The 26283-nt window shown below is 40.9% G+C and overlaps 1 protein-coding gene across 4 annotated transcripts in view; it reads left to right on the top strand.

Moving 5' to 3' along the window:
- Nucleotides 1–26283, top strand: part of PEX5L (peroxisomal biogenesis factor 5 like) — a 168676-nt gene that overhangs the window by 105561 nt on the left and 36832 nt on the right. For all 4 annotated transcript variants that reach the window (XM_074963517.1, XM_074963518.1, XM_074963515.1 and 1 more), the window contains 5 exons: nt 1502–1613; nt 6828–7037; nt 9300–9423; nt 12077–12173; nt 23192–23287. In XM_074963517.1, coding sequence (XP_074819618.1) covers nt 1502–1613; nt 6828–7037; nt 9300–9423; nt 12077–12173; nt 23192–23287 — 639 coding nt within the window. The remainder of the gene's footprint in view (nt 1–1501; nt 1614–6827; nt 7038–9299; nt 9424–12076; nt 12174–23191; nt 23288–26283) is intronic.

A 26283-nucleotide genomic window follows, 5' to 3' on the forward strand; every position in this document is an offset into this window, starting at 1 on the left:
CCAGCATCTAAATTTCCACATGCACCCACTGGCACACACAAATTGGGCACTCATCTCACGAACCCCTTTCCGTGTGTACGTCTACTTGGAGTGCAGAAATGTAGGATCCTGAGCATATGAGTGGGTGCACCTGCCAAACATACATGCTCACATGTAGGGGCCAGTTTGAAAATTCGACTCTTTACAGAAATGGACATGCTCCCCCATATCTCATCAGCTCCAACCTATCACTTTGTGAAGTACTTTGTCTTGCAAATTGCTGAGCACTTTAGGGGTGCAGAGTCATATAGCATTATAAGAACAGTGAAGCTGAGCAGTTCTGTTACTCTTCATAATTTGAGATTCTGTTGTCTGGGTAAGTGCTGACGCACATCGGTGGGTTTTTTATACATTTAACAGACACTAACTTTCAGGGCGGCTGTTGACAGAGGTCATACACTACAGGAATGAGAAAATGCCTTTTAGCCAATTCTGAACCATTCAAACATACTGGGCTTGAAAGTTCAACTCATGTTAAAAATATTGTGGTGTTCATGTGCCACTTAATAAAAATTTTTGAAAAGGGGAGAATAGAAGAGGGAGAGAGCAAGGGGAGGAAGGGTAAAAATGGGGATGAAAGAGACAGAGATAAAAGAAACAGAGGAGAAAACATTTTTAAAGATAAAATAAAGTCAAACCATACCATCAAAAGGGCACCCTATTGTGTCTGCAGAGGCCCTGACGCCGCAAAGAAAACAGCAGAGAGTCAATTGCAGCACAGAGACAATAATTGTATTATTTTCTCCTTAATTTGTGCAGTAGGTTTGCCTTTAGCTGGCAGAAAATCTGAACTGAATCTTCCTTAAAAAACACCAGACTCATGCAATGAAAATTACAGGAGTAAACAGTTCAAAATGCAGAGTAGATTTATAATCCCTACACAGCCAAAAACCAATTCAAAAGGTTCATAAACTCCACAGAGTTTGCTCTATGTCATTCATAGGTTCTTGCATTCCACAGAAGTGTCTCACATAACAGGTAACAGGTTACATTAAAGGGGCTAATGCGTATTTTCTAATATAAATTGTGTTAAAGTTCTGCGTGTGAGTTATTAATGGAAAAAGGATGCCTCCCATGCACCACAAAGAATCAACATTAACTGGTCATTCCCACCCAGATGATATAAAAGTTAAATTCATCCATTCATGCCACCAGGCATTCATTAATTTGGCCTATAATCAATAGCATGTAACAACTGATACAGAAGAACCATCTTGGTACTTTACCAAGACATATGTCTTATGAAATTTGAGCATAATTTTAAGACGTTCGGAAAGAGCCGTTAAAAGTCTATGTTCAACCCCAAAGCTGCCTGTACCTTAGAAAAAGGTGACAATCACTAGAGTCTCTCTCTTCTCCCACAAGCAGAAACTAGCCACATTCTGTTGTAAGGATGAATTTTATTTCTTTAGATTTTGCATCTCAACAAAGTTCTTTGACCCTTGTCTTTTTCTGTTGTCAGCTGGTGAATGAGCAACAAGAAAGCAGACCTCTCCTGAGCCCCTCCATTGATGACTTTCTCTGTGAAACCAAACCAGAAGCCATTGCCAGGCCGGTAACATCAAATACAGCTGGTAACTAATTTTCTTTATCATCCCTCATTAAAAGAAGATAATTAATTTTCATTTTAGCTTAATTATGATTTTTTTCCAGATAACATATTTGTTTCTTATTTTTAAATCAAACAAGATTATTAATTATTTTTACAAAACTGAGTTGGTAGTAAGTTACAAGTGGATTAAAATGAGAGTAGCCAAAACCTTGTTGGTCACGCTTTGGTTTTGTAAAATCAGAACTTAAACCTGGGGTTGTTAGGATCCAGGTCTCAAATTATACCAAAGCTTCAGAGTTAGGGGTTGAGATACACAGCTCTGATTTTAGTCCATTGGGACAGTGATTTTAGTTTGGTAACTCCTCAGCCTGACTGTTCTTTTGCAAAAAATTAACCATGGATGGGTTGCATCTAGTTCTCGTTTTATCCAAACTTCCTTAGTTTGGAGTTAATGTTTTTTGATAAAGGCTTAAGTAATGGTTCAGGGCTTTGTCTAGCTATTATCTTACTTCTACAGAGTTCATTTAGTCTATAATGCCGTCTTCACCACTGAGCTTTTGTAATGAATATGACCATTCCAGTTGTGAACTAAGATTCTTCCCAAGCACAGAGAACCTTTGTAACCCCATTGGTGAGTATATGTTACAGATCCCCCTCTGTGGCTGATCAATGGAAGATATGAGTCTGTGTCTGTTACATTCCTAGTTCAAGCTGTAGCAGTTTGTGCCTAGGTGGTGGCCATCACATCCCCACAAAAATCTCTCCACCAATTATGCTAGGCTGGAGTGAATTTCATTTAAAGACAAAAATATATATACGTTCATCTAAATTGTGGCAAAATTCCTGATGAACAGTATTCTGTCTAATACCAGTGCTACTACTGCCAAGTTTGTTTGGAAGGCTCATTATCATTGAAACCTCTTCTTGTATAGTTTTTTCTTACCCTCGCATTTACACTGACCAAAATTATAGAACAGGATTTTACTTCCCTACTTTATTGGACACAATGGAGCATTAGGTGTTTCTGTAAATGAAGAAAGTTCCTTGATGAAACACATGAGCCAAATATTACTCCATTTCTGCTTGTCAAAACCACACTGGTCTTCCTGCCGCTAATTCTTTATTACTTACAGACATGCTTTATTGAAAACTTGGGGAGAAAAAAGAGATACTGAAATGTTATCCCCTTCCCACTGGGAAAAGAAGCAAAAACCCGCAGCTGAGCTCAGGAGCTTTGCTATTGGAAGAATGTAATAAATCTCTTATTTGTCTTGTATTTCAATAAGATAGAGCAAGTAATAAAAATGACATGGTAATCCTGAAAGCACTCAAAATTAAGAAAAGTATACTGTCTTGCAGGATTGGTTTTTAAGATTTTAGTTTCAGAGTAACAGCCGTGTTAGTCTGTATTCGCAAAAAGAAAAGGAGTACTTGTGGCACCTTAGAGACTAACCAATTTATTTGAGCATAAGCTTTCGTGAGCTACAGCTCTGTAGCTCATGAAAGCTTATGCTCAAATAAATTGGTTAGTCTCTAAGGTGCCACAAGTACTCCTTTTCTTTTTAAGATTTTAGTGTTGCTATTCAGTGGTATGTTCAGAGGTAAAATGCTACTTGCGATGTACAAAGGCTAATCAAAGTAAATTAATCCATCAGTTGAGGGACAGTGTATTCAACACAACTACCCATATTTTATAAACATTTCATAAAACATCTTGCCTTGTTACAAGCCATTGGAATGGCCAAGTGGAGAATTCTAATTTGTGTACATACATCTTGCTTTGGATACCATTTATGAATGAATTTTTCACACTGAGAAAGAGTTTCAGACAGATGGCACTTGCCAGTTGCCATGTGAAACATGCACATAATTTGTGTGCACAATACTGCATCTGTATGCCCAAATCAGGTACTTGATATATTTGTGTTTGCAGTTACCTAATTTTCAAAGGCAATGAGGGCAATTGCCTACAGATTAGGCACACATCTGTACATGTATTTATATGCTAACTGGGCTGACAATTTGCCTCCGTATGTTTTAACGGCTTCAGAGCTGTAAGGGGAAAAAATGCTCACCATAAGCAGGACTGGCAGCAATATTACACTAATGCACCATAAGAGTAGGCCACTGCAGGACTACACCTCCTCTTTCATCACATCAGATTCCCTCAACCATTCACCAGCAATGAATGTTTGGCCTCTTCCAAGATATTTCTTGTTTTCATTACCTCATCCCTTCCTTACTTGGTACTTCCCTACTCAGTTATGATATCAAATACACCATACTCCAAATATTTTTAGAATTCCAAAGTCAAAACTGAATTCACTGAATCAAGACTTAGAAGATGAAAAAGCAACAACCTAAGACTTCATCCTGGGCTTTGGAAAACTGAATTGTAAAGGTTGCTGAAATAACGCTGAGTCTGAAACTAAGCCATCAAAAGCAAGGACATTCAGAATTAAGGCAGGATTATTATTTAAAGTGCTAGCACCAAAAAGACACAACCAGGTTGGGCCTTACTATGCTAGGTAGTGTACAAACATAATAAATGAGAAAGAATCGTTCTTAATTCACTGGTTAAGGCTACATATCATGGGTATCCCCCCAAAAAACTACGCTGCAACATGTGCTGTTGGGCTAGATGAACCCTTCCAAGCCCAGCAAGCTGTGCAGGAGATCCTGCATATTAGGAAGGGGATTCAGCCAAGGTATCTTGGAAGTCTTTGTAATGCCTTTGAAAATATTGACGATGATCATACATAATTCATGCTGAATTCCCAGCCTCCCCACACTTCTGTTCCTTACACATGCGCAAGAAAACATTAGCTAAACCTAAGCTCATGCTTGTACAAATGTCACGACTAAAAACCCAAATGCAGTTAACAAGAAGGCAGAAACCCCACCCCAGACTTCAACATAGTAATGGTTGCAGTGCTCTGTATGAATAGGAGATGCCGTGTTGCCCTGTGTGAGGCAGTAGAAAACCACGGTAGTGACTATAAATTAATGAATATTTCAAGACAAGTGGGAAACTGATCTAATATGAGCTGCCTTCCACGAATGTGTCAAAGCCAACAGACAAGGAATGCCTGAAAATGTACAGACAACTAACAGGTGTAACAAAAGAACCTTAGTCAACAGCAGTAAAGTATACACCAGAAGCAACTCTGACCTCCTGCAGCAACACTAGGAACCGTACGTGTCTTCAGTTATCAACCCATGCTTTCATGCACCTGGTGAACTTCTGGGACGCTGTTTGTTTATTCCTTTCCTCCTTTAACTTTGGAATTCGTTATGTGCAGTTAGAGGATTAAAATTGATTACCTTGAATGCAGTCAGTTTAGCATATGGGCTTTTGGAAATCTGAAATATATCTGCTTATATCATCCTTGTACATCTAAGAAAAGTAAAGGGTGCTTAATATGTAATAAGTAGTCAACAATTAAAATAATTAAAATTGCAGATAACATCTTTTGAGACCTTTTGGAAAATATTGGACTGCTTTCACATGATCTGTTGGTTTTTTAGTGATTTATGATGCTGTCCCTTCCCATTATTCTATTGCAAACAGAGGATTTATTGTTGTATTTCTGTTTGCACTGATGTCAGTTGTTAGATATACTTGAGCTGAATGGAATTGTTAAATTGATAAATACAATTTTTTTTAAAAAGTTAAATTGCAGAAAAATACATAAAAATTAGAAGCTTCAAGATTTCAGTAAAATGAAAGATTAAAATTCATATAAACTCAAACTGTTAGAATCACTAATTCCTTTATTAGAGTGGAGGATTATTATTTTCAGTTCCAATTAATGTGTAACCCAAGCAATATGCAGCTTTTAATAGAAAATGGAACATTGAATTAAATGAAACTGAATAATAGTTTTTCTTTTAGCAGAGACAAATAGGTTAGAGGAATGACTGTAGGTACTTCAGGTAGTTAAAGGGGCAGCATTCATTTAAGAAAAAGTAAAGTAATTATAGGTGCTATGCCTGCCCCAAAATACCCTGGCCTGGTTTTTGTTGCTTTACAATCGCAGTATTTTTGAAAAAAAAATTCTCGCTCCTCTTATGTGAAAGATTCAGATAAACAAAAGGGGAAATTGACCTACTCCACAGGCAAAACAATGCGACTGAATATAAATAGAGTGCTGTCAAATATACCAACTAAAAAAACTGGAAAAGAGAGAAAAATATGTTTTTTAATGTCTGTTAAAATAATCGTATATGTTACTTGTATCAGTGAGTAGGCAAAAAAAATTTCAGACAACTGTGATTTTTATATTGGCAGTGGCCCTTTAATAAGAATATCATTAGCAGTTTAGCTTGGTGTGTGTTTCTTGCAGTGTCCAAAAAACTAATTATTTAACACATTTTAGACTGATATTTTCAGAGGTTCCTAAAGGATTTCTGTGTCAATCTGTTGTTAAAGTTTAGCGGAAACTGAGCATCCAAATCTCGTAGATGGTTTTGAAATAACCTCCCTAAAACACTATAAATATGGAGGGCCAAATCCTCCTTGCCTTACCCATATGAACAGTCCCAGAGATTCACTAGGATGAGCTGCTTGAGTAAGGCAAGCATGGATTATCTCAGAGTGTTATTTTTCACTGGGAGAATTGTGAAGGGAATGTTGTCAAAGCGGTTGGCTAGAGTCAGTGTGAATCATTCCGGTAACTCTTCACATGCTTCTTTGAAAACCTACCTCTGAACCCAAAATGATTGCAAGCTGTCAGGTAAAGCTGATTCAGTCTATAATCTTCTCCCTAATAGAGCACAACACAGAAGTAATCTCGTAAATTGCTGGTAATCAGATGGGTTTTAATTGCTTTCAGTACTTTAAACTGGTGAGACTGGTCCTAATCCCCTCTCAGAGCCAAATTGCATAATACTGGGACAACCAGATCATGTGGGAAACTCTGGGCTAAGACGTTCAAAAATGACTAGTGATTTCTGCTGCCAACTTGAAACAACTTAAAAGGGCCTTTCTGAGAATTGGGCCCTTTTAAAGGTGACTCAAGACCAGCACCCAAAAAAACAAGGCACCCAAAAATCACTAAACGCTTTTCAAAATCTTGGTCATAGTCCTTACCCAGTAACCTTGTAACATCTACTACAGTCAAATACAAATGTGTTTAATTTAACTCAATTTTGCCAAGTCAATTAAAACAAATTTAAAAGAAAAATCTAATCAAATGAATTAAAACTGAGTTCTAACATTTTGCATCTCTGATAGTATTATCTACTGGTCTGGATCTCTTGGATCTGAGTGAACCTGTCTTACAAACCCAAAGCAAGACAAAGAAGTCAGAGAATGCATCAAGAGGTGAAAACATAAAGGCTTCAACCCACAGAAAGAAGACAGACAACTCAGACCTTATAAATGTGGATGCTGAGCAGAAGGTCCAGACTGGAAGAGCTCCAGAGAAGTCATCATTAGATTTAGGTAAGAGCTGGTTATTTCATCACTGCCACTCAGCCATGCTTAACTTTACCAATTCCTCCTTGCTGCTATCACAAAATAGCACACTGGGCCATCTTCTCCATTGCCATGCATATTCTGTAGACATTTACACCACTGCACAGTGCAAATAAATTGTGATTTAGTAGCATTTTATACCCCCTTTACTCTCGATGTGCGCTGGGGTAAATGACTAGATAGGATAAAGGGCAATGGAGAAGCTGGCCCACAGAATGGAATGTCTTGGTAAGAGGGTAAAGTGTTTTTATAGTGGAAGGGAGCTGTTAAATGCAAATAAAATCATTCTTTTTCCAAGATGCCACTCAGGGTATGTCTACACTGCAATTAGACACCCACAGCTGGCCCATGCCAGATGACTCAGGCTTGCGGGGCTCGGGATAAGGGGATGTTTAACTGATGTGTAGACATTCAGACTAAGGCTGCAGCCTGAGCTCTGGGACCCTTCCACCTCACAGGGTCCTAGAGCCCAGTCTCCAACCCAAGCCCAAATGTCTACACCGCAATTAAACAGCCCCTGAGCCTGAGCCCCACGAGCCCAAGTCAGCTGGCACAGGCTAGCCGCAGGTTTTTAATTGCAGTTTAGACACACCCTCGGTGTCAATTGTGAGGGTCACTTTTATGATGTGGACATTTATCTATTAGGAGCTGGGCTCTGTCCACAAACTCATTTTGCAATGCTGATCAGACAGCCATTAGGATAATACATTTCCAAGCTGGGCTGGTTTGAAAGTAATTTATCATCTCTGGCATACTCTCTCTCTCACTAAACATTTCATATTAGCTTTTAATCAACAAGAAGGTAGCTACCAGAGAGAGGCTTACAAATGCCAAGTTTTAATTAAATATAAACCAATAACTTATAAATGGTGAGCAGTGCTTCTTGTGAGGTGAACTCTCAGAACTTAAATAAAATCATTGGGGTCAACTTTCTCAAAACTCTTTCCAGATTGTGTCTGGGTGGGATCTTCAAAGCACCCGAATGAGTTAGGTGCCTAACTCCTATTGATAGGTGCCTAGTTAACACTACTAACTCACTTAGGCCTTGTCTACATTACCTACTGGATCAAAGGGCTAAAAGGGAGGCGGGATTTTCAAAATCTGGCCCACAATCTACAGGATAAAAATAACCAAAACAACCAAAAAGCTGCTACAATCCCTGCAATGTATATAATTTACATTAAAATAACTAAGGCTAAGATTTAGTCACGGGTATTTTAGGTAAAAGTCATGGACAGGTCACGGGCAATAAATAAAAATTCACTGCCTGTGACCTGTCCATGACTTTTACCAAAAATACCCATGACTAAATTTCTACTTGTGGGGCGCCACTGCTCTGGGGGGGCCCTGCTCCAGTGCTGAGGGTTGACTGCCCCGCAGCCACTGCTCCCGGGGACCGCTCTCCAGATGGCCTCCAGTTGCCCCGGGACTGCTGCTGCTTGGCCGGTCCCCAGGGCACCCCCAGGACCGCTGGTTGGGCACTCCCCAGAGTCAGCCACACCGGCCACTGTTCCCGCAGTCCCTGGAACCAGCTGCCTGGGGCCGCCTGAGCAGTGGCTGGTGCAACTGGCCCTGGGGCAGCCCCCAGGACCACTGCTCAGACACTCCCCGGGGCTGCCCCCAGGACTGCTGCTTGGGTGGTCCCCGGGACCAGCCGCACCAGCCGCTGCTTGCACGATCCCTGGAGTCAGCTGCCCAGGGCCTCCTGAGTAGCAGGAGCTTGTATGGCTGGCCCTGGAGACTGCAGGAGCAGCTGGCCCCGGGTCACTCCAGCAGCAGCCAGTGTGGCCAGCCGCGGGGCACCTCAGCTGCTTGGGCGGCTCTAACGTCAGCTGCACCAGCCACTGCGGAAGTCATAGAGGTTGCGGAAAGTCATGGAATCCGTGACTTCCGCAAACTCCACGAAAGAATCACAGCCTTAGAAATAACTGAGTTCAAGCACAGTCCCACTTATTTCCTGAACAAGAATCTTAAAATTTTAGTGACTATGAAAAATGAAGGTTTAGGTAACTTTTTGCTGGTTCTCAAATATGTCAGTTTTTCCCAGGAATTTCAGCTGCCCTAAAGTTCATGAGGATTGGGCCCCATCTAAAACATATGCTTTCCAATCACCATAGAAAACACAGGGTTTTAGTGATTTAAAGGTGAAGTTTCCTCACCACCATTACATGGAGCTGTAGCCATAATGTTTTCTTAATTAGGTTTCCTAAAAGATTCATTTTTTTCCAGTAAATATTCAGACGCAGCTCGAGAAATGGGATGAATTGAAGTTTCATGGAGAGAAGAACAGCACGGGTCATTCAGCTACAGAACAAAAATCTTCATCTAGAGCTCCATCAAAAGAGCTTTTATGGTAAAACACTTGATTTCCTGAGAAAATATTTCCAGCTCTGGTCTCTCAAGTCTCACTAATGCCGTGTTGATGGCGAGTCATAATATTATTTCCTCAGTTAGGCTACATTTTGGACATAATGTAATAAGTATGTTAATTATAAGTTAACTTTTTTTCCAACGATTTTTAGATGAGTCCTAGAATATAGCAGGTGGAGTTCAGCAGTGCCTAATCCTGCCTTGGAGCAGAGAGGACAGCCTGGTGTGGGGGAGGCAAGCCCACCCCTCACTCACCCTGCAGTGGCAGCGTCTGTGCCACGGGGCTGGACCCGGCTCCTTGCTCAGGCCATTGCCACCTGACAGAAGAGCGGCTGGGCCAAACCTCAGTGGCGCTGCAATCCAGCGTGTCAGGTCACAATGCCTGGAATGGGGAGCCGGGCCCAGCCCCACAGGACAGGAGCTGCCACAGCGTGGGGAGTGTGAGGCGGTCTTGCTCTCCAGCCTCCCCTACACTAGGGATTCCCCTTTACACTGGGCAAGGATTAGGGCTGCAGTGCCAGGGCAGAGGGTGCATGTACGTAATGGTGGGTCACAAAAAAAGGAATAAATCTGTCACCTTTGTTAAACAGTTGGGAACCGCTGACCTAAATGATAGATTGTCACATAGCCCTGGTAAAGCTCCTTCTGTCAAACACTCACCAAGCTGCTGTGTTAGGGTCCCAAAAGGCTAGACCCATGTGCTGCAATGCTGCCCTTGGTCTGAGTAGGCCGCAGCACCGCTTCTTTCCTTGGCCTCTCTGGTACGCTGCATAGGCACAAGCTCTCTGTCTGTTACACTTTCATGGAAATGGGGCCTTCCGGCCCAACTGCCCTCGGCCATCAGGACCAGTGCTAACCCCCCACCCCAGACCTCCCAGTAGCGTAAGTGCACACCCTTTCCCAAAGCTCCAATCTTGAGGGCAGGCTGGGTTTACAGTTACCTCTTCAGGTCACCTGATGGTGAAGCAAACAGAGAGGCTTTGTAAGGGGTCCAAAAACCAATCACTCTTTAGAGAGCATGAGAAATATACAGATCTAGACAAAACAGGAAACACACCTGTACACATTTTCCTGCCTGTTTCCTCGTCACTGTTGGTCGTTTTTTGGGCATAGGCCAGAATCCTTAAGGAGTCCAGATCCCCCTCCTGCACATGGCTTCTCTTCTGAATCACGGAGTCTCTCTTTCACCTGTGTAGCCAGCTTCCTTCTTCCTCAGCTGGTCCTCCAGTTAAAAAAGGCCCCTTGCTACAAAAGCATGCCTCTTCTGCCCAAGCTTCCTGTTTCTCTGAGCTCTTTCTGAGCTTCTCAGGCTCTGGGGCTTTTAAGAGCAAGTATTAATACCTTTGTTCCCCTCTATATGGATTTTCTGCTCTCCAAACCCTTTCCCTGCAGACATTCTGGTCAGACTGGTTTCCCTAGGCTTCAGGCCTCCCGTTGTCCTAAGTTACTCCCATATGAATGGGGGCCATCAAGGTGTAACAACCCTCCATTGTCCCTGATCTCAGGGTCCAGCAAATGGTAGAATCCGTGTACACTAAACCATTTGATGATACAGCAATTTCGTATCAACCAGAATTCACAAGTTCTATGTAGACAAATTCCCCAAATCATCATGTGGTTGGAGATACATGCCAGACTAAATGTGATCCAAAAACGGGCACAGGTGAATGGAAGTGTTAAAGTAATGCAACTTGTACTGCATTCAATGGGTGTGGAAATGAGGGCAACATACACACCAAAGGACAGAAGATGTATGTATGTATGTATCAGGAAAACAACTAACAGGAGAATGCAAGATCAAATAGACAAGCCAAATTCTGCTTTCTCTTCTGCCCTTTGCAATACGACTGATTTTAGGTTCCAGGAGGTGTAAGTGAGGGCAGAATTGGGCCTTATATGGGGTCTTCCTTTTAATTGCTTATTTCTGCTGTCCTCCTGGCATGTAAGCGATGCTCATTTTGCACACCTTCTGAATGTCAAATCACTACATTACCATTTACACGCACCCTCACCAATTTTACACCACCGTTTACATCACTGCCAACTTTGCTCAGAGATTTCCACTTGAGTTTCACTCACTCACACAAGGGCTGAATTTGGCCCAGTGTGTTTCATTTCTGCATTACCACTTGTAGAACTTAGAAAGGAAGGAAACTAGACTACTGGGCAAGGGGAGAGAGGCATGATCTGAGTAAGGGACTGGGAGCCTGGGGCTCTGGAGTGCAGATCCTTACTCACACTTTGACTCCCTCAGTGGCTTTGGGCAAATCACTTAACATTTCTGTGCCTCCGTTTACCTAGCTATAAAACAGAGAGAACAGTGCTGTGGGCCTGATTCTCCACTTCATTATACTAGGTCCATGACAATCTAACTCCATTGGCTTAACCTGTATAATGGCAAATCAGACCCCAGATCTCTTCTGTGAGTACAAGTTGTGTCGATTATTGTTTGCGTGGGGCTGAAATGTGTAACAAACAGAACCAAGAAGGAAGAACAGTCAGTGCACTATCATTATCCACCGATTAAAAACTACTCAGCTAACAGAATTAACCCAATTAGCCATAATGTATTTATTAAGCTGACAGATATAGTTTCTTGGTATACAATAATGAATATGTAAATGCATTATTTATAGGTCTACAGAGAACAGATCGCAGTCTGAGCTGACTAGTGTCAAAAGTGCCTTGGAGTCCAATTCAACATCAGATTTAGAATTAGTACCTGCAACACAGGTAAGCGATTTTATTAGGTCCAGTTACACAAATAAAACAAGCAGGTGTTGTTTCATTGTGTTATTCTTCACTATTGAGAGTACTGTAAATGGGGTGTTTTCAATGGGTTATCAGTTAACTCAATGAGAATTATGCAGCTAAATATTCACATACGGCATTATATTATAAAAGTAGATTATATGTATATGAAATACATTAGCATCTCAGTGTTCATTACTGCAATGAATAAGCATTGTAGCCTGAGGTTAATGCTTCTTAATTTATAAATCTCCTCAGAAGCATATTCCAGTAGACGTGGAGTATTGATGCATGACTATCATCCAAGCTATGACTCTCACCTTCTGAATAATGATAATGGTGCTGATAAATAAGAAAAATAATTAGATAAATAATTACTATTGAAACTCCAATAAAAATGCACCATTCCCTACAGATTGGGGAATTTCATAGTTACAAAATAATCATTGTCATCATCTTATAACATTCTGCTCAGGAGCAGCAAATAGAGTGCAATAATTAAAAGTGATTTGGGGAGAATCACCAGATTTCAAGAATCAATCATTTACGTTAAAAGCATAATCCAAAAATAGAAACCCACCCCACTACTCATTACTTAACTTAACTTTTCCTTGTTTCTGATCATGCTTTTAACTATGTTGCAAAGGTCTATCTATCTGAATAGGGGAGTTAGGAATGAATGGTTTTTTGGAGAGGCTATTTTGTTAGAGTTGCTCTTCAGAGAGTTGACTTTTTGTTCTTGTTCTGTGGGATCTGCTGTTGCTTTCTTTTTTTTTTTTTTTTTTAAAAACATTCATTGTACTTCAAGTAAAGCTCCTTGAACATAATTAGGAAGATTGTTGGCGTTATCAAGAAAAGGGGCCTTTGGAAAAACACTAGTCATTTCAACACAGTGACTTTCCATTAATATTCTGCAAAAAGCCAGACATTGCTATTTGTTGGCACACACAAAAAAAATCAATAGATAGATCAATCACAGTAGAGTTGTTACGTTTTACTGTCACAACTACAATCAAATCACATATTGCCAACCCTTTTCTTAAATTGTATGATTTTAGGTTCTTTTACTTAAATAATTTTTGTCACTGGTAATAACCTGTGGATAAAATTCAGCCATTTTATCCTTTGTGAGCGCTTAAAACCTCTCAGACTTAATATAATCCAATAAATGAATCATTTTTCCTTTACAAAAATAAAAAATAAAAATAAAAGAATTACACTGGATTTGCTAACATAGTGAGGAACATTCAAAATCAACCATAAGCTCAAGAACATGAATAAGTGAAAGAGACCTATTTTAAAAAAAACAGCTATTTCCAACAAAGCCTCAAGTGAGAGAAGGAGGACTTGTGGCACCTTAGAGACTAACAAATTTATTTGAGCATAAGCTTTCTTGAGCTACAGCTCACTTCATCGGATGCATTCAGTGGAAAATACAGTGGGGAGATTTATATACACAGAGAACATGAAACAATGGGTGTTATCATACACACTGTAACAAGAGTGATCAGGTAAGGTGAGCTGTTACCAGCAGGAGTGGGTGGGGGAACCTTTTGTAGTGATAATCAAGGTGGGACATTTCTAGCAGTTGACAAGAACTAAGCAGTTGAATAGATATGTGGACACAGTTGGCAACGGGCTTTGTTGCAAGGATAGGTTCTTGTCAACTGCTCACAGATCTTGGAAGACAGGCCAGTGCTTGCTTACAGACAGCCCCCCAACCTGAAGCAAATACTCACCAGCAACCACACACCACAAAACAGAACCACTAACCCAGGAACCTATCCTTGTAACAAAGCTCGTTGCCAACTGTGTCCACATATCTATTCAGGGGACACTATCATAGGGCCTAATCACATCAGCCACACTATCAGAGGCTCGTTCACCTGCACATCTACCAATGTGATATATGCCATCATGTGCCAGCAATGCCCCTCTGCCATGTACATTGGCCAAACTGAACAGTCTCTACGTAAAAGAATAAATGGATACAAATCAGACGTCAAGAATTATAACATTCAAAAACCAGACGGAGAACACTTCAGTCTTTTGGTCACTCGATTACAGACCTAAAAGTGGCAATTCTTCAACAAAAAAACTTCAAATACAAACTCCAGCGAGAGACTGCTGAATTGGAATTAATTTGCAAACTGGATACAATTAACTTAGGCTTGAATAAAGACTGGGAGTGGATGGGTTATTACTCAAAGTAAAACTATTTCCTGATGTTTATTCCCCCCCCCCCCCCCGGTGTTCCTCAGACGTTCTTGTCAACTGCTGGAAATGGCCCACCTTGATCATCACTACAAAAGGTTCCCCCCCCCCGCGCGCCCCTCCCTGCTCTCCTGCTGGTAATAGCTCACCATACCTGATCACTCTCATTACAGTGTGTATGGTAACACCCATTGTTTCATGTTCTCTGTGTATATAAATCTCCCCACTGTATTTTCTACTGAATGCATCCAATGAAGTGAGCTGTAGCTCATGAAAGCTTATGCTCAAATAAATTTGTTAGTCTTTAAGGTGCCACAAGTCCTCCTTTTCTTTTTGTGGATACAGACTAACATGGCTGCTACTCTGAAACCTGTCAAGTGAGAGAGAGAGGCAATCTTAGACCTTAGGGCTAAACATGAACACTGCATACAGCTGGGCACATCATCAGCTGGTGTAAATTGTCAGAGTTCAGTGGAAGTCAGTGGAGCTATGGCAATTTACACCAGCTGAGGATCTGTCTCAGCATTTGTATTCTGTAGGGTTATTATAACATATTGCCTAATAAGGCCAATTACCACCTGGATTACTTTGGTTATATATTCTGCCCCGTTCCCCTACTCTTCATCTGGCTGTTTGCCTTTCATCTTGTAAGGTCTTTGGAGGTAGACTGAGCCTTCTTCTGTGTTTGGAGGTTGCCTAGCATATTGTGGGTGCTAGTGAAAAACAAACAACAATAATCACCAGTAATTCATATGATTCACTTTGTGACCACCCATCCTCCAGGTAGGCAAGCTTAGTTTGGATCTACTCTGACATTTCCAAGGAAGTGGGGAGTATCACAAAGGGCCTAATGGCCCTGAGAATCAGACTACAGGATTTGAAAAGTAAGTGACTGGAAGAGTAGTCAAAAAGCAGAATGAAAGTGACTGGGAGAATGGGAAGAGACAGAATGAGGGAACTCACTGATAAGGGGGAAGAAAAGAATTGAGTCATGTATAAAGAAGAAAGCTCCTGTCCTGTTCCACAGAACAGACGGATTTAAAGTAACTAACATCATTCCCAAGAATGAGTCCATTTACCTCCTTCATACTGCTGCCCCAAGAATCTCCTCCCACAATGAGTTCCTCAAAGACATCAGTGCAAATTATATTCTTTACATCCCCCACTAAATTACTGCTGAAGAAACGCTAAATGTAGGTGTGCTGCAAGGATCCATTAATTTATATTTCATCTCACTTACTGCTTATGATTTAAGGAAATGGAATCCTCATTTTAGGATCCTTATAGCATCTCTTCGTTATTCAATCTGTGATCCTAGTATAGTTTTTGCAGATCCTTTTGCAGCAGTACACCCATTCCAGATGAACCTGGTTTTCAAAGCAGAAATGAATGTGCAGAAGCAGGATGAAGAGAGAGAATGAAAGCAAAGGAGAAGAGGGAAGAGCAGGAGGGAAAATTCCAATGTGCAGAGAAACACTTCAGACCTCTAGCCTAAATCGTTCTTCTAAATACAGTGCTGAGCATCTCAAAAGTCATACAGACAAGCCAATTCGTAACCCAGCTAATGTAAGAAGATGCTTTTACAGCCCAGCAAACATGCAAAGGAGCCAAACTTAGATACTCTGTTCTCAGCTTTTCAGCATTCTGGAATCCTATACAGTTCACTCAGTACCTAATAATAATGAAAAACAGTGAGAAATTTGTTGACCGAGCAGGTGAACAGATTTTTTACTTTAAACTGGATGCTTAGAATCAAATTCTGTCCTTATATCCACCTATTCAATAGCTTGGAAAGCAATGGGGTTGCATGGGTATAGTTGAGGGCAGAATTTGGGTAGATGTAATCCCTTGATTTCAAGAAGATTGCGCTGTTGTAGCTGAAGGCAGGATTTGGCCATGACACCCTGTTGTGCAGAGAGAGAGAGAGAGACTGCCGCTGTACATTATAGCTGTAGTGTCCCTCGCCCTAATCTCCTTTAGTTCCTGGGCTCTATAAGTCCCCTTCCCCTAATGATTCCTTTGCCCCCTCAAGCTTCCTTTTCCTATTAGCTTCCTATTATTATTGATAACTAGAGGTACTAAGAGGATCCTAAAAAGCTTCCTTTTCCCAGACTCTCCTATCCAAACTGGAGTCTCCATAGCTGAAGAACTTCTAGGGAATATAAGAGGGAATCCGTACTTCAGTGCTTATTAGCATATCCACAGATGGGTATAGCAGCCTGTCCAGTGGAACGATAAGCTGTACTGGAGAAAGAGCTCAGCAATGGTGGACTTAGTTCTAAATTTAGGGTCTGCACCTCCATGGAGGAGGACCCGTTGTAAGATGTGTTGGACAGGGCTTTCTGGCAATGCTTAATTAAAAGATATACTAGGTAATGCATATATGCAAAGGGTCAGAGGAGAGGTTGAGCATACAACCTTCATTTGGCATTTGCTGGTTTTTGAGCTCTCAACTGCACAATTTCACTATTCTATCCAGGTTAGAGCATGGGTGGGGGTTCAAGGACACAGATAATACAGTTAATAGCAATAATTTCCCCTTATATAGCACCTTTTATCCCGGGATCTCAAAATGCTTTGCAACACCCATGTCAGGTGGGTATTAATATCTGCATTTCACAGATGAGACACAGAGCCACTGAGTGACTTGTCCCAGGTCACACAAGACATATGTGGCAAAGCAGAAAATAGAACCCTGTTCTCCTGTCACCCATTCTGTGCTTTACTCACCAGATGATCCTTCTTTTCCTTACCAATTTTCACCTAACTGCAAAATCTGAAATTATTCTCCTGTTTACCTTAGCACTAATTTTAATAGAATGACACCTTCCGCTTCTTTATATTTTATACAATAGATTGACATGTTAGCGATAGAGAAGACCTGCTAGGTTGTGTAGTTCATTTCCCTGTATGGTATGTTGTCTACTGCTTTGGCCAGTCTAGCTTTATGTGCTTCCATGCCCTCTTTTAGGAGAGTATTCTTCAGTTTAGCAGGTCTCACTGGCAGGAAGCTTATGTGTACCCTGGCAGACATTCACAGAATTTGTAATGTGTGGCATTCTGTAAGAACAGTTGCAAATTTAGTTTACAGTGTCTGTGGTTTTGCATCTGTTTCCTATTAATCTTCAAGCAGAGTACCTGCAGAAGCAAAAAATCTCCATTTTTAATGCTGCATGTGTTCAGTTAGACTAGTTTCCATAAAAGTAAAATGGCTGTAACATCAAAATAAGAAAAGGTTGAATTGACATTGCCAACTTAAAAGAGAGCTAAGGCTCGAGTTGCTGACCTGATGCCCTGTGTTTATTATTCCTGGTAAGTGGAAATTTTTTCATCTTCTGAGTCATACTCTAGTGTGGTCAAGAAACATTACTGAACTGATGGCTAGTGACAGCCTTGGAGCTTTGTTACAAAGCATATTTCCACAAGTGTTGCAAAAAGCCTCATCATATTCACATGTGGAAAATTATCCCCAATAAAAGAAGATATTGTGGAAAGGAATTTTAGTCCCTTCTGTGGCTGCTCTTTTTCTGAAACAATTAAGAGCTCCAATACTTTATTACAGCACCAAAGTGACTGTGGAGGGACCACTCAGAGTAGTTTAATCTCCATGGCCCATTCTGTTTCATGTCCCATGTGCTGGGTAATAACATGAAAGGACTCCATGCTTGTAAAACTAGATTGGCTGTTTATTAAGAGAACTATTTACAGATGCTGCAACTGGAGGTAATAGTCAAGCCATGCGCTCACACACAGGCATACTGCTGCCTCCTCCAAATTTCCCTCCTGCAACCAGTGCTCATCCTCCAAGCTCCATGCAGGACACTGCACATTCAGTCCTGAGTTTCTCAGTTGACACTGACAAGATGTGCACTATGTCAGTTTCTGCATATGTGATGCAAACAGTGTTCTTCAAAGAACTGGACTGAGTCCACCAAACATAAATTAGTTTCAGTCAGTGCCAACATGGGTCAGGTTGCCACCAGTAGGTGAAAAGTTCTCTACCTCCTTGCAGGTCCCCTAACAGCCCTGGCTCTCTCCCATCACAAAGGTCTGAATACTCTTGTGGTAAAATAAATCTTACTGTGGCTTTTACCAGATGATACACTTGCCAATCTTGATCCACCACAGATCTTGACCTTCATATTAAAGGTCACCCCATGCATATGCAACATGGTCCAGCCACACACTGGAGGTTTTAACTTGTCAAATTTGCTACTGTTCGCCATCTGCAGCTCCTGAGAGAATCACCTTAATGCACTTCACTGTCCATCTCTGACAGTTCCAAAGCATACTAGCTTCTGTCCCCAGTGTGGAGCAGAGGGTCTCTAAAAGAATGGCTTGTGTTTTCTGCGCTTGAAGTTATTTAGGTAGAGCTACTCCATTTTCTTTACAAACAGAAAGTCCTGCATATAGCAGAATTTCAATTAACAGAACAATGTTAATATAAGTTACAATGGCACGTTTTGGGGGTGTTTATTGGGTTTTTTTAATGTATCTGAAGGTCAGAATATACAACAACATTGGGGGAGTCATGGTTTGTCGACTTCTTCCTTCTCAGTATTCTACTCCTGTCATATGCTACCCAATTTTAGCTTTTGAAGCTCTGTAGCGCCAAGCTGTTTTTAGTGCCCGCTTCCGTAGCAGATTCCCACTTGTGAATTTATCTGCCTGGAAATGTTCTACAGAATTTGGTCTTTTTACAATTTAGTTTTCTCCTCAATGATGAGAACTGCAAACAGAATATTTTTAATATATTTAATTTCAAATGGTACATGGTCTGCTTATTCAATAACCCAATAAACTCAATTTTCAAACTTTGGCCTCTCCTGCCCTAAACATTGGATATTGGAGCTCTCTATGTGCCGATTTACTCATCCAAAGACTGACTAGCAAGACCCTGACATAAGTGCCCAGTCTTGGAAATTGGGCCTGATTCTGACATCACACCACTTTTACTGTTGGAATTCCGCGGCCCTCATTGGAATTACTACTGATTTACACTGACTTAAGGGAGATCAGAATTAAGCCTAAAACATTTATAACTCACAGTTCACATCAGGAGTCCTGTGCATCACTATTTAGAATGTTTGTCAGGGACTGAATAAGGTGGTCTGGTATGTACAGTAAGAAAAATGGGCCAGGTTGATCCATATTTGGTGTGCCAGTAACTCTAATGAGATCAAGAAAGTTACACCAGGCCTGGAACAGGCCCATTACTTTGAACAGAGACCACAAAATTAGTATATTATTTATTCCTCTCACCAACAGCACATACCACGTGTAAACAGAGAGCGAGTGCAGAAAAATGTGCACAAAATGATTGGTTCGGAAAAGTAAGACATTCTACCCCAGAAGGCAGTCGATAATGGGCAGCTATTGCACCTACCTCGCAACATAGAGTACTGACCTTATTGACCACATTGTCTGAAGACCCACTGGCCACTTCTCCAGTATGCCCATGCCCCTGTTAGAGAAAGCCACAGGAGAACTCTGCTCCTTGGTATGTCTGCCAGCTCTCCATTCCTGGTCCCTCTCTCCCCATCACTAATGAAATGCAGGTTTGGAAATTTCTGGAAAAAACAATAAGATTTTCGAACTAGCTCAACATAGGAGGTTCATGCTAAAAGCGGAAGCAGAAGCCAGATGTGCTGTGTCCTAATCTTAATACTGCAGCCGCCATTGAGATCCCAGCCCAGTCATGGGTCACCAGAGAGGATAATGGGGAGAGGACTACAACCCCCAGCAGGTATCTGGTCATTGTCAGCTAAATCTTAAACTCAATCCAGATGTCAAAGTCATCCAGCGCAGAGCATGAAACAGCAGTTAGGCAGAATCCCTGCTGCCCACTTCTAACAGCAATTGTGCCATCTTGTTCTGCACTAACAGCAGGCATTGGTTCAATATTCGGTAGCCAATACAGATTTCATGGCAGTAAACTAACCTCACTGGCACAAAGACATGTGAAGAATATACACACAGGTGGACCAGACTGGAATCTCAAATGCATGTCATGATTCCAGTTTTTTTAAAAAAATCCCTCTGATCATGTAATCACAAGCGCAGGAATAGATTTAAGGGAGGCAAAGAAACATTCCACACATAAGATTAGAATCTGACCCTTTGTCAGTATCCTTCCCCAAAAAGAAAAAAATATTTATATACTGAGACTGTGCATTAAGAATACTGCAAAGTGCTGCTTCTCCTGGAGATGAATTCTGTACATTTGCTTATAGGTATACTTCTGAATATTAGATTACTTCATCACAACACTGCCCATTACAGCACTTGCTGATACAACACACTGTGTCAGGTTCAAACCTGAATTTCAAAGGAGTGAAGTTACACCAGGGATGAATTTGGTTCATTGTAATTGAATATCACCACGTACAACTATCAGAAATATAATGATGTAAATTAATGCAGTTGGGACCATGTGCAGGCAAATAGCTAATGAGTCTTAACCTTAGACAAGTGTGGAGGTAAGGGATTAACGGAGTTAGAGAGCAATTTCTGTTTGGCAAGGCTAGAGGTCACCATGTGGTTTTCCTTGCAGTGAATTAACATAGTTCTTTGCACTGTGCCTTTTGTACAAAAGCATAATAGTAGAGGGACATAACTAATGTGCTTCCAGTGGGATAGATTGGAGAGAAGAGTGTGCTAGGGATGTCAAAAGAACTATCCATTCCTTCAGCTCAGTCTAGGTAATAATGGTAAACCAAGCTCTGGAATGTGCAAGTAGAGACAAAGAGGGAGTTATGTTTTCTAATATGTTGTTAAGACACACAAAGAATAATCTACTTAAAATTAGGGTAGCATATGCTGTAGGCAGGACTAGCGGAAAGGGTCTTCAGGGGAAGAACAATGAAGAGGAGAATTAAAGTATACAGGATGCTCGGGCAATAGAGATTGTACCTGTTGAACGTAAAACATGGGACAGGATGTTGAGATTAAAGATACCCCAAACCTAATCCTACAATTCAAACTCCTCCACATCCCCCCAACTTTGGGAAAGTTCACATGTGGACGCAAAAATCCATGACTGGTCACTGAACCCAATTCACCATTGCATTCCTCCAGTTTCACACACTGGTGACTCAGGTCCATTATCTGTAGAGCTGGAAGAACACCCCAGAGCTCATTCCTCCAGCCTTTAGGAAAGCATAGACATGGATTTAGGTCTGGGCCCTGCATTTCAGAGTCATCTCTGATTACAACTGAAGTCTTCAAGGTACTCAAGGCTTAGAGAAAATCAATACAAAAGAGGTATTTATATTAGTGATCCTAAACCTAAGGACACAGCCTGACAGATAGATACAGCAAGTGCAGAAAAAACAGGTACAACTTTCTCCTGCAGAGGATAGTCAATTAAATGCACCTCCATTGTGAAAGAGCAATAGTAGAAGCAAACAAAATAGCAGCCAAATACTCCCTCTATAGCTAACTCTCACACTTTTCCTTTTCAAGATGGCTCCCTGCTCTCTTTGCAGTCCCCACCCAAACCCCAAGAACTGTCTAAAAATCCTCTTCTGCCCATTCTGAATCACTTAGATAAGAGTGAGAAAATTGTGCAGATTGTGAGGTTTGTATATCTGTCCCATGCATTTCCTGTGTGCCAACCAATCCCACATCCTTTTATCATCATAAGGAAAGTCCTCTCCACATATATTTACAACTCAGACCTCTCAAGCACTGATTTTTCATTGTAAAAGACTTGCATACAGAGGCAGTGTACTGTGTATTTTGGGTCTCTTAAAAAAATGTATGCAGTGGTGTTGTAGCCATGTCGGTCCCAGAATATTAGAGAGACAAGATGGGGCAGGTAATAGTGTTTATTGGACCATATAAAAGATAATATATCACCCACCTTGTCTCTTTTAAATTAACATCTATTTGAAAATAAATAAAATACAAATTCAGTTAACAGAGTAACAGCCGTGTTAGTCTGTATTCACAAAAAGAAAAGGAGTACTTGTGGCACCTTAGAGACTAACCGTCTCTAAGGTGCTACAAGTACTCCTTTTCTTTTTGCAAATTCAGTTAAATGTCTCTTCAAGTAGATTGTAATTTACAGAAATGGCTACAGTGAGATTACATGATAAATTCAGAAAATGAAGTTTCAGACAATCAAGGGGATTGTAAGTGTAATTAACAGGCACCAGAGAATGTGACCCTGTAGGGAGTTTTGAGTGATAACACAAGGGGTTCAGGTAATAGAGGCTGAACTGTACGGGATCCAGTTCTCAAACAAACTTTCAACTATTTAAACAAAGTATTAATCATGTTGAATACAGTCCATTCAAAAATGAAATGGTATCTGTGAGACAGCTCTCCTTATTAGGAATTCCAGCAGCTACATTTCTGTCTTGCAGAATGAAGCAAAATGAACTAGGGCGGGGTGGGGAGGAGAGGGGAGATGTGAAGATAGCTTATTCAAGGCACAAGATTTTAATGTTGCACAGTCTTTTTAACCATTCTGAAGTTCATTTCCCCTGAAGCTTCAAGGGACTATTTTCGATCTACTTTCACAACCAAAACTGGGATTGTTCATCATGTCTAAATCCCGAGTGAAAAGGAAACTCTAGGGAATGACAAGTTACTTTGCTCCACTGAAGCAGTGGACACTGCTAAAGCTGTGTCCAGCGTTGGTGGGGATTCACATAGGGAAACATGCAGCATTGCACCAGATGAAGGTCACTTTCAGCACTAGTGAAGAAAGAAAGAGAAGGAACTTGAAAGTTTGTGACAAAGCATGTCATCCTTTCTTATTTATTCTTTATTTCTTTAAGGCACGATCGACCAAAGAGCAGCGTTGGGGAGGTTCATTCCTCTCCAGAAATCACTCCTTGGAGGAGGAATTTGAAAGAGCGAAGGCAGCTGTTGAGGTATCATTTTATTTTCTGCTGTATCTTGGCATAAGGCTGACATTCACCTATGAAACAAACCTGTTCCTGTAATGGGCCAAAGCATTCCAAATTAAATCCATAGCACAATTAAAGGAACACCTTAGAATTCAATTACTCAAGGCAGAGGAGAGATACCTTTCATGAAATTACTCATTTAAAGTACCATTATCTATCTTGGGAAAATAAAAGCTTAGCTGTATGTGGAGATGGGCCTGAATCAAAACTCACAATCCAGATTGTCTCTCTCCATAATGAGCAAGAAAAACTCCCGTGAATTTAAACATTTCTAAGCTTGTGACTATGAAAATTAAATGCAAATTTTTCCCAGGGATTGAGTATTTGCAACTTGCGTGCATGTTCAGTCCATTATAGGCAGGTCTGTGCTATGAATTCACATCCAAACCTAGACCAGATCCAGGGTTAAAGTCTGGTGGAGTTTGTTCAGAGCCATCTCTGTACAGAAGGATAACTTGCTGCTAGACACTGAATGCGTAATTATATGTACTTACAACAGTAACCCTGTACTAAAGCAAGTTAATAAAAATCAGTGATTGCACTTTAACATATAGAGGATTCTCTGTTTTCTCCATGGTGGTTTTACTAATGGCTTCAGTCCAGAAAACTGCAGCCAAGTGATGTGCAAGTTTCTTCAATGCACCTCAATCCTGTCCTGTAACATCTTTGCCTTTCCAGTGCTGACCTGGAACACTTTTGACTAATGCAGTCCTGAGCCTTATTGGACAAAGACAGCTCTTTACCAAATGACATGTGTTTTATAATATGAACCAAAAACGATTTGGATGGCATCATTGATTCCTAAGCTTTAAACCTCTCCACAGGGGCCCTCAACAGCCCTTCAGACCCCTACAGCCATGATCCATCATTCCCCTGGGACAAAGCCCAGGATGAAATATGTGAGAGCCACAGATAAGTGATCTTGGTTGAGGAAGTCTGGCTATGAAACAAGCTTCCAGAGACTGAAATCACCTCCTCTGCAAACACATGTGAACTTTGGGGATGTTTGGATCCAGATCTAAATGTTACCATATAGGTCCCAATTCTGCTCTCACGCCAGTCTTATGCCTGTGTAATTCCAGTGACTTCAGTGGAGTTATTCTGGGTTTACATTGGTTTACGTGAGAACAGAATCAGGCCTTATGGCTGAGCCTGGTCTCTAACTGCTAATGGAGCTCCTAATACATCAGATACATTTCATTGGTGCTGTTTATTGTTTATAAGAAGATATGGCAATTTGTTTCACAGTGTTTTAATGCATATAGGAAAAATTTTTGCCTCAGTTTACAAGGCTAGATAAACAGAAGGAATTAACTAGAGTTCAGTTCTACAGACCATACACTGAATGCATTAATCTTTTACCCTCTAAAAGCATTTACTCTTTATTCCTGATTGTTTATTAAGAACTGCTGGTGATGCATGAAAGGTTTTCCATGCGTTCCGCATCATGCAAGAGGTGCTTTCAAACCTCCCTTGCTCAAAATTCTCTCTATATTTTCAGTCACTTCATGAGCACAAGGTGGGAGTCAGCCGCATGGAATTGGGTGATAGAGTTCTCAGGGATGCCATCAGTGTTAAAGTCACTGTTGTAAAGTCAGTGTCCCGGCTAACAGTGGCACTGCTCTTGCAACTCGTTGAAGCTAAGCATGGTGGGATGCAGCATAAAGACCAAGAGCAATGGGCTGAGGCAAATAAATTGCAAGACACTACTGAAGTAGTTTACAAGATACGGAGAGGAATATATTGTAAAAGGTGCCTGCATATTAACAAGGTCATTCTGAGGCAACAAGGACAGATTATTAAAATGCCTTAATGTATTCTGGAAAACAGTTTTAAAAAGGGAATCTAATTAAAAGACTCTTTAACTGTAAAACTGGCAAAGTAACTTTTTCTGTTTAATATACCAAGTTGTACCACGTTTTTAAAATGGAAAGGAAAATATGCTTCAGGACCTTACAAGGAACATTTTCCTCTGAAGATTTTTTTTAAAAGGTTGAATTGCCATTCTGGCCAGAACAAAGCAATAAGGAAGCTAGAGCGGTTGAGAATCATTTTCCAGCCCAGCTCAGAAAGATTAGCACATTTATAGGGCGAAGCTAGACACTGTCCAAAAATTCATTTTTTATGCTCTTGGTGTTTCTATAATACCTTTCCAGTGAGAAAGCTTGAAATGGTAAGATTAGTTACAGAACTAATCATGGAGAGAAAGCAAATTTCAGGATCTTACCTTTGTGAATAGGATTTAATTAATAATCGAGAGAGTGAAGATGCCAAACCATCTCCTACCCAGGGTTCACCTTGGGAATCATCTCCAGTTGTCCAACCTTCCGGTGAAATTAGGTCTGTGATGTAATTTCTTCTTAAAGAGGCTTAAAGAGAATCATACCCTCAGAGAATCTTTAGATAATAAAAGATTGGAGTGAATTACCTTTATAGAGATGTTAGGGATACACTTGCAGTAACTTGGGTGCTTGCAGGCTTGGCTACATTTTCTGTCTCTCTGGAAATTAGATTTGATTGCTGCCTTATCCATTTGTTATGTGTATGTGCACAGAAAGAGAAAGAGTCAAGAGAACACCTTATGTTTTCACAACTTTCAAGTACTGTACCAAATGTTTGCTTTTAAAAAACCTGATTAGCTGCCTGTGTTTTTCCCTCTAGAAAAGGATAATTTTGGTACTCATGACTACAAGATGATGGTTGGGATCCTCACATCTGTATTTGCAGAATCACACAGAGGTTTTTGGGGGTCCAGGGCAAAAACCTGAAACTGAAGCCTTCCATTAGGGTGACCAGGTGTCTGGTTTTCAGCCAGAACACCCCATTGAAAAGGGACCCTGGCAGCTCTGGTCAGCACTGCCAACCAGGCCATTAAAAGTCCGGTCAGTGGTACTAAGGCAGACTAGTCCCTACCTGTCCTAGCTGACACCGTGCTGCGCCCCAGATGCAGCCAGCAGGTC

Source organism: Natator depressus, chromosome 9, assembly GCF_965152275.1.
Source record: "Natator depressus isolate rNatDep1 chromosome 9, rNatDep2.hap1, whole genome shotgun sequence".
Taxonomy (NCBI): domain Eukaryota; kingdom Metazoa; phylum Chordata; order Testudines; family Cheloniidae; genus Natator; species Natator depressus.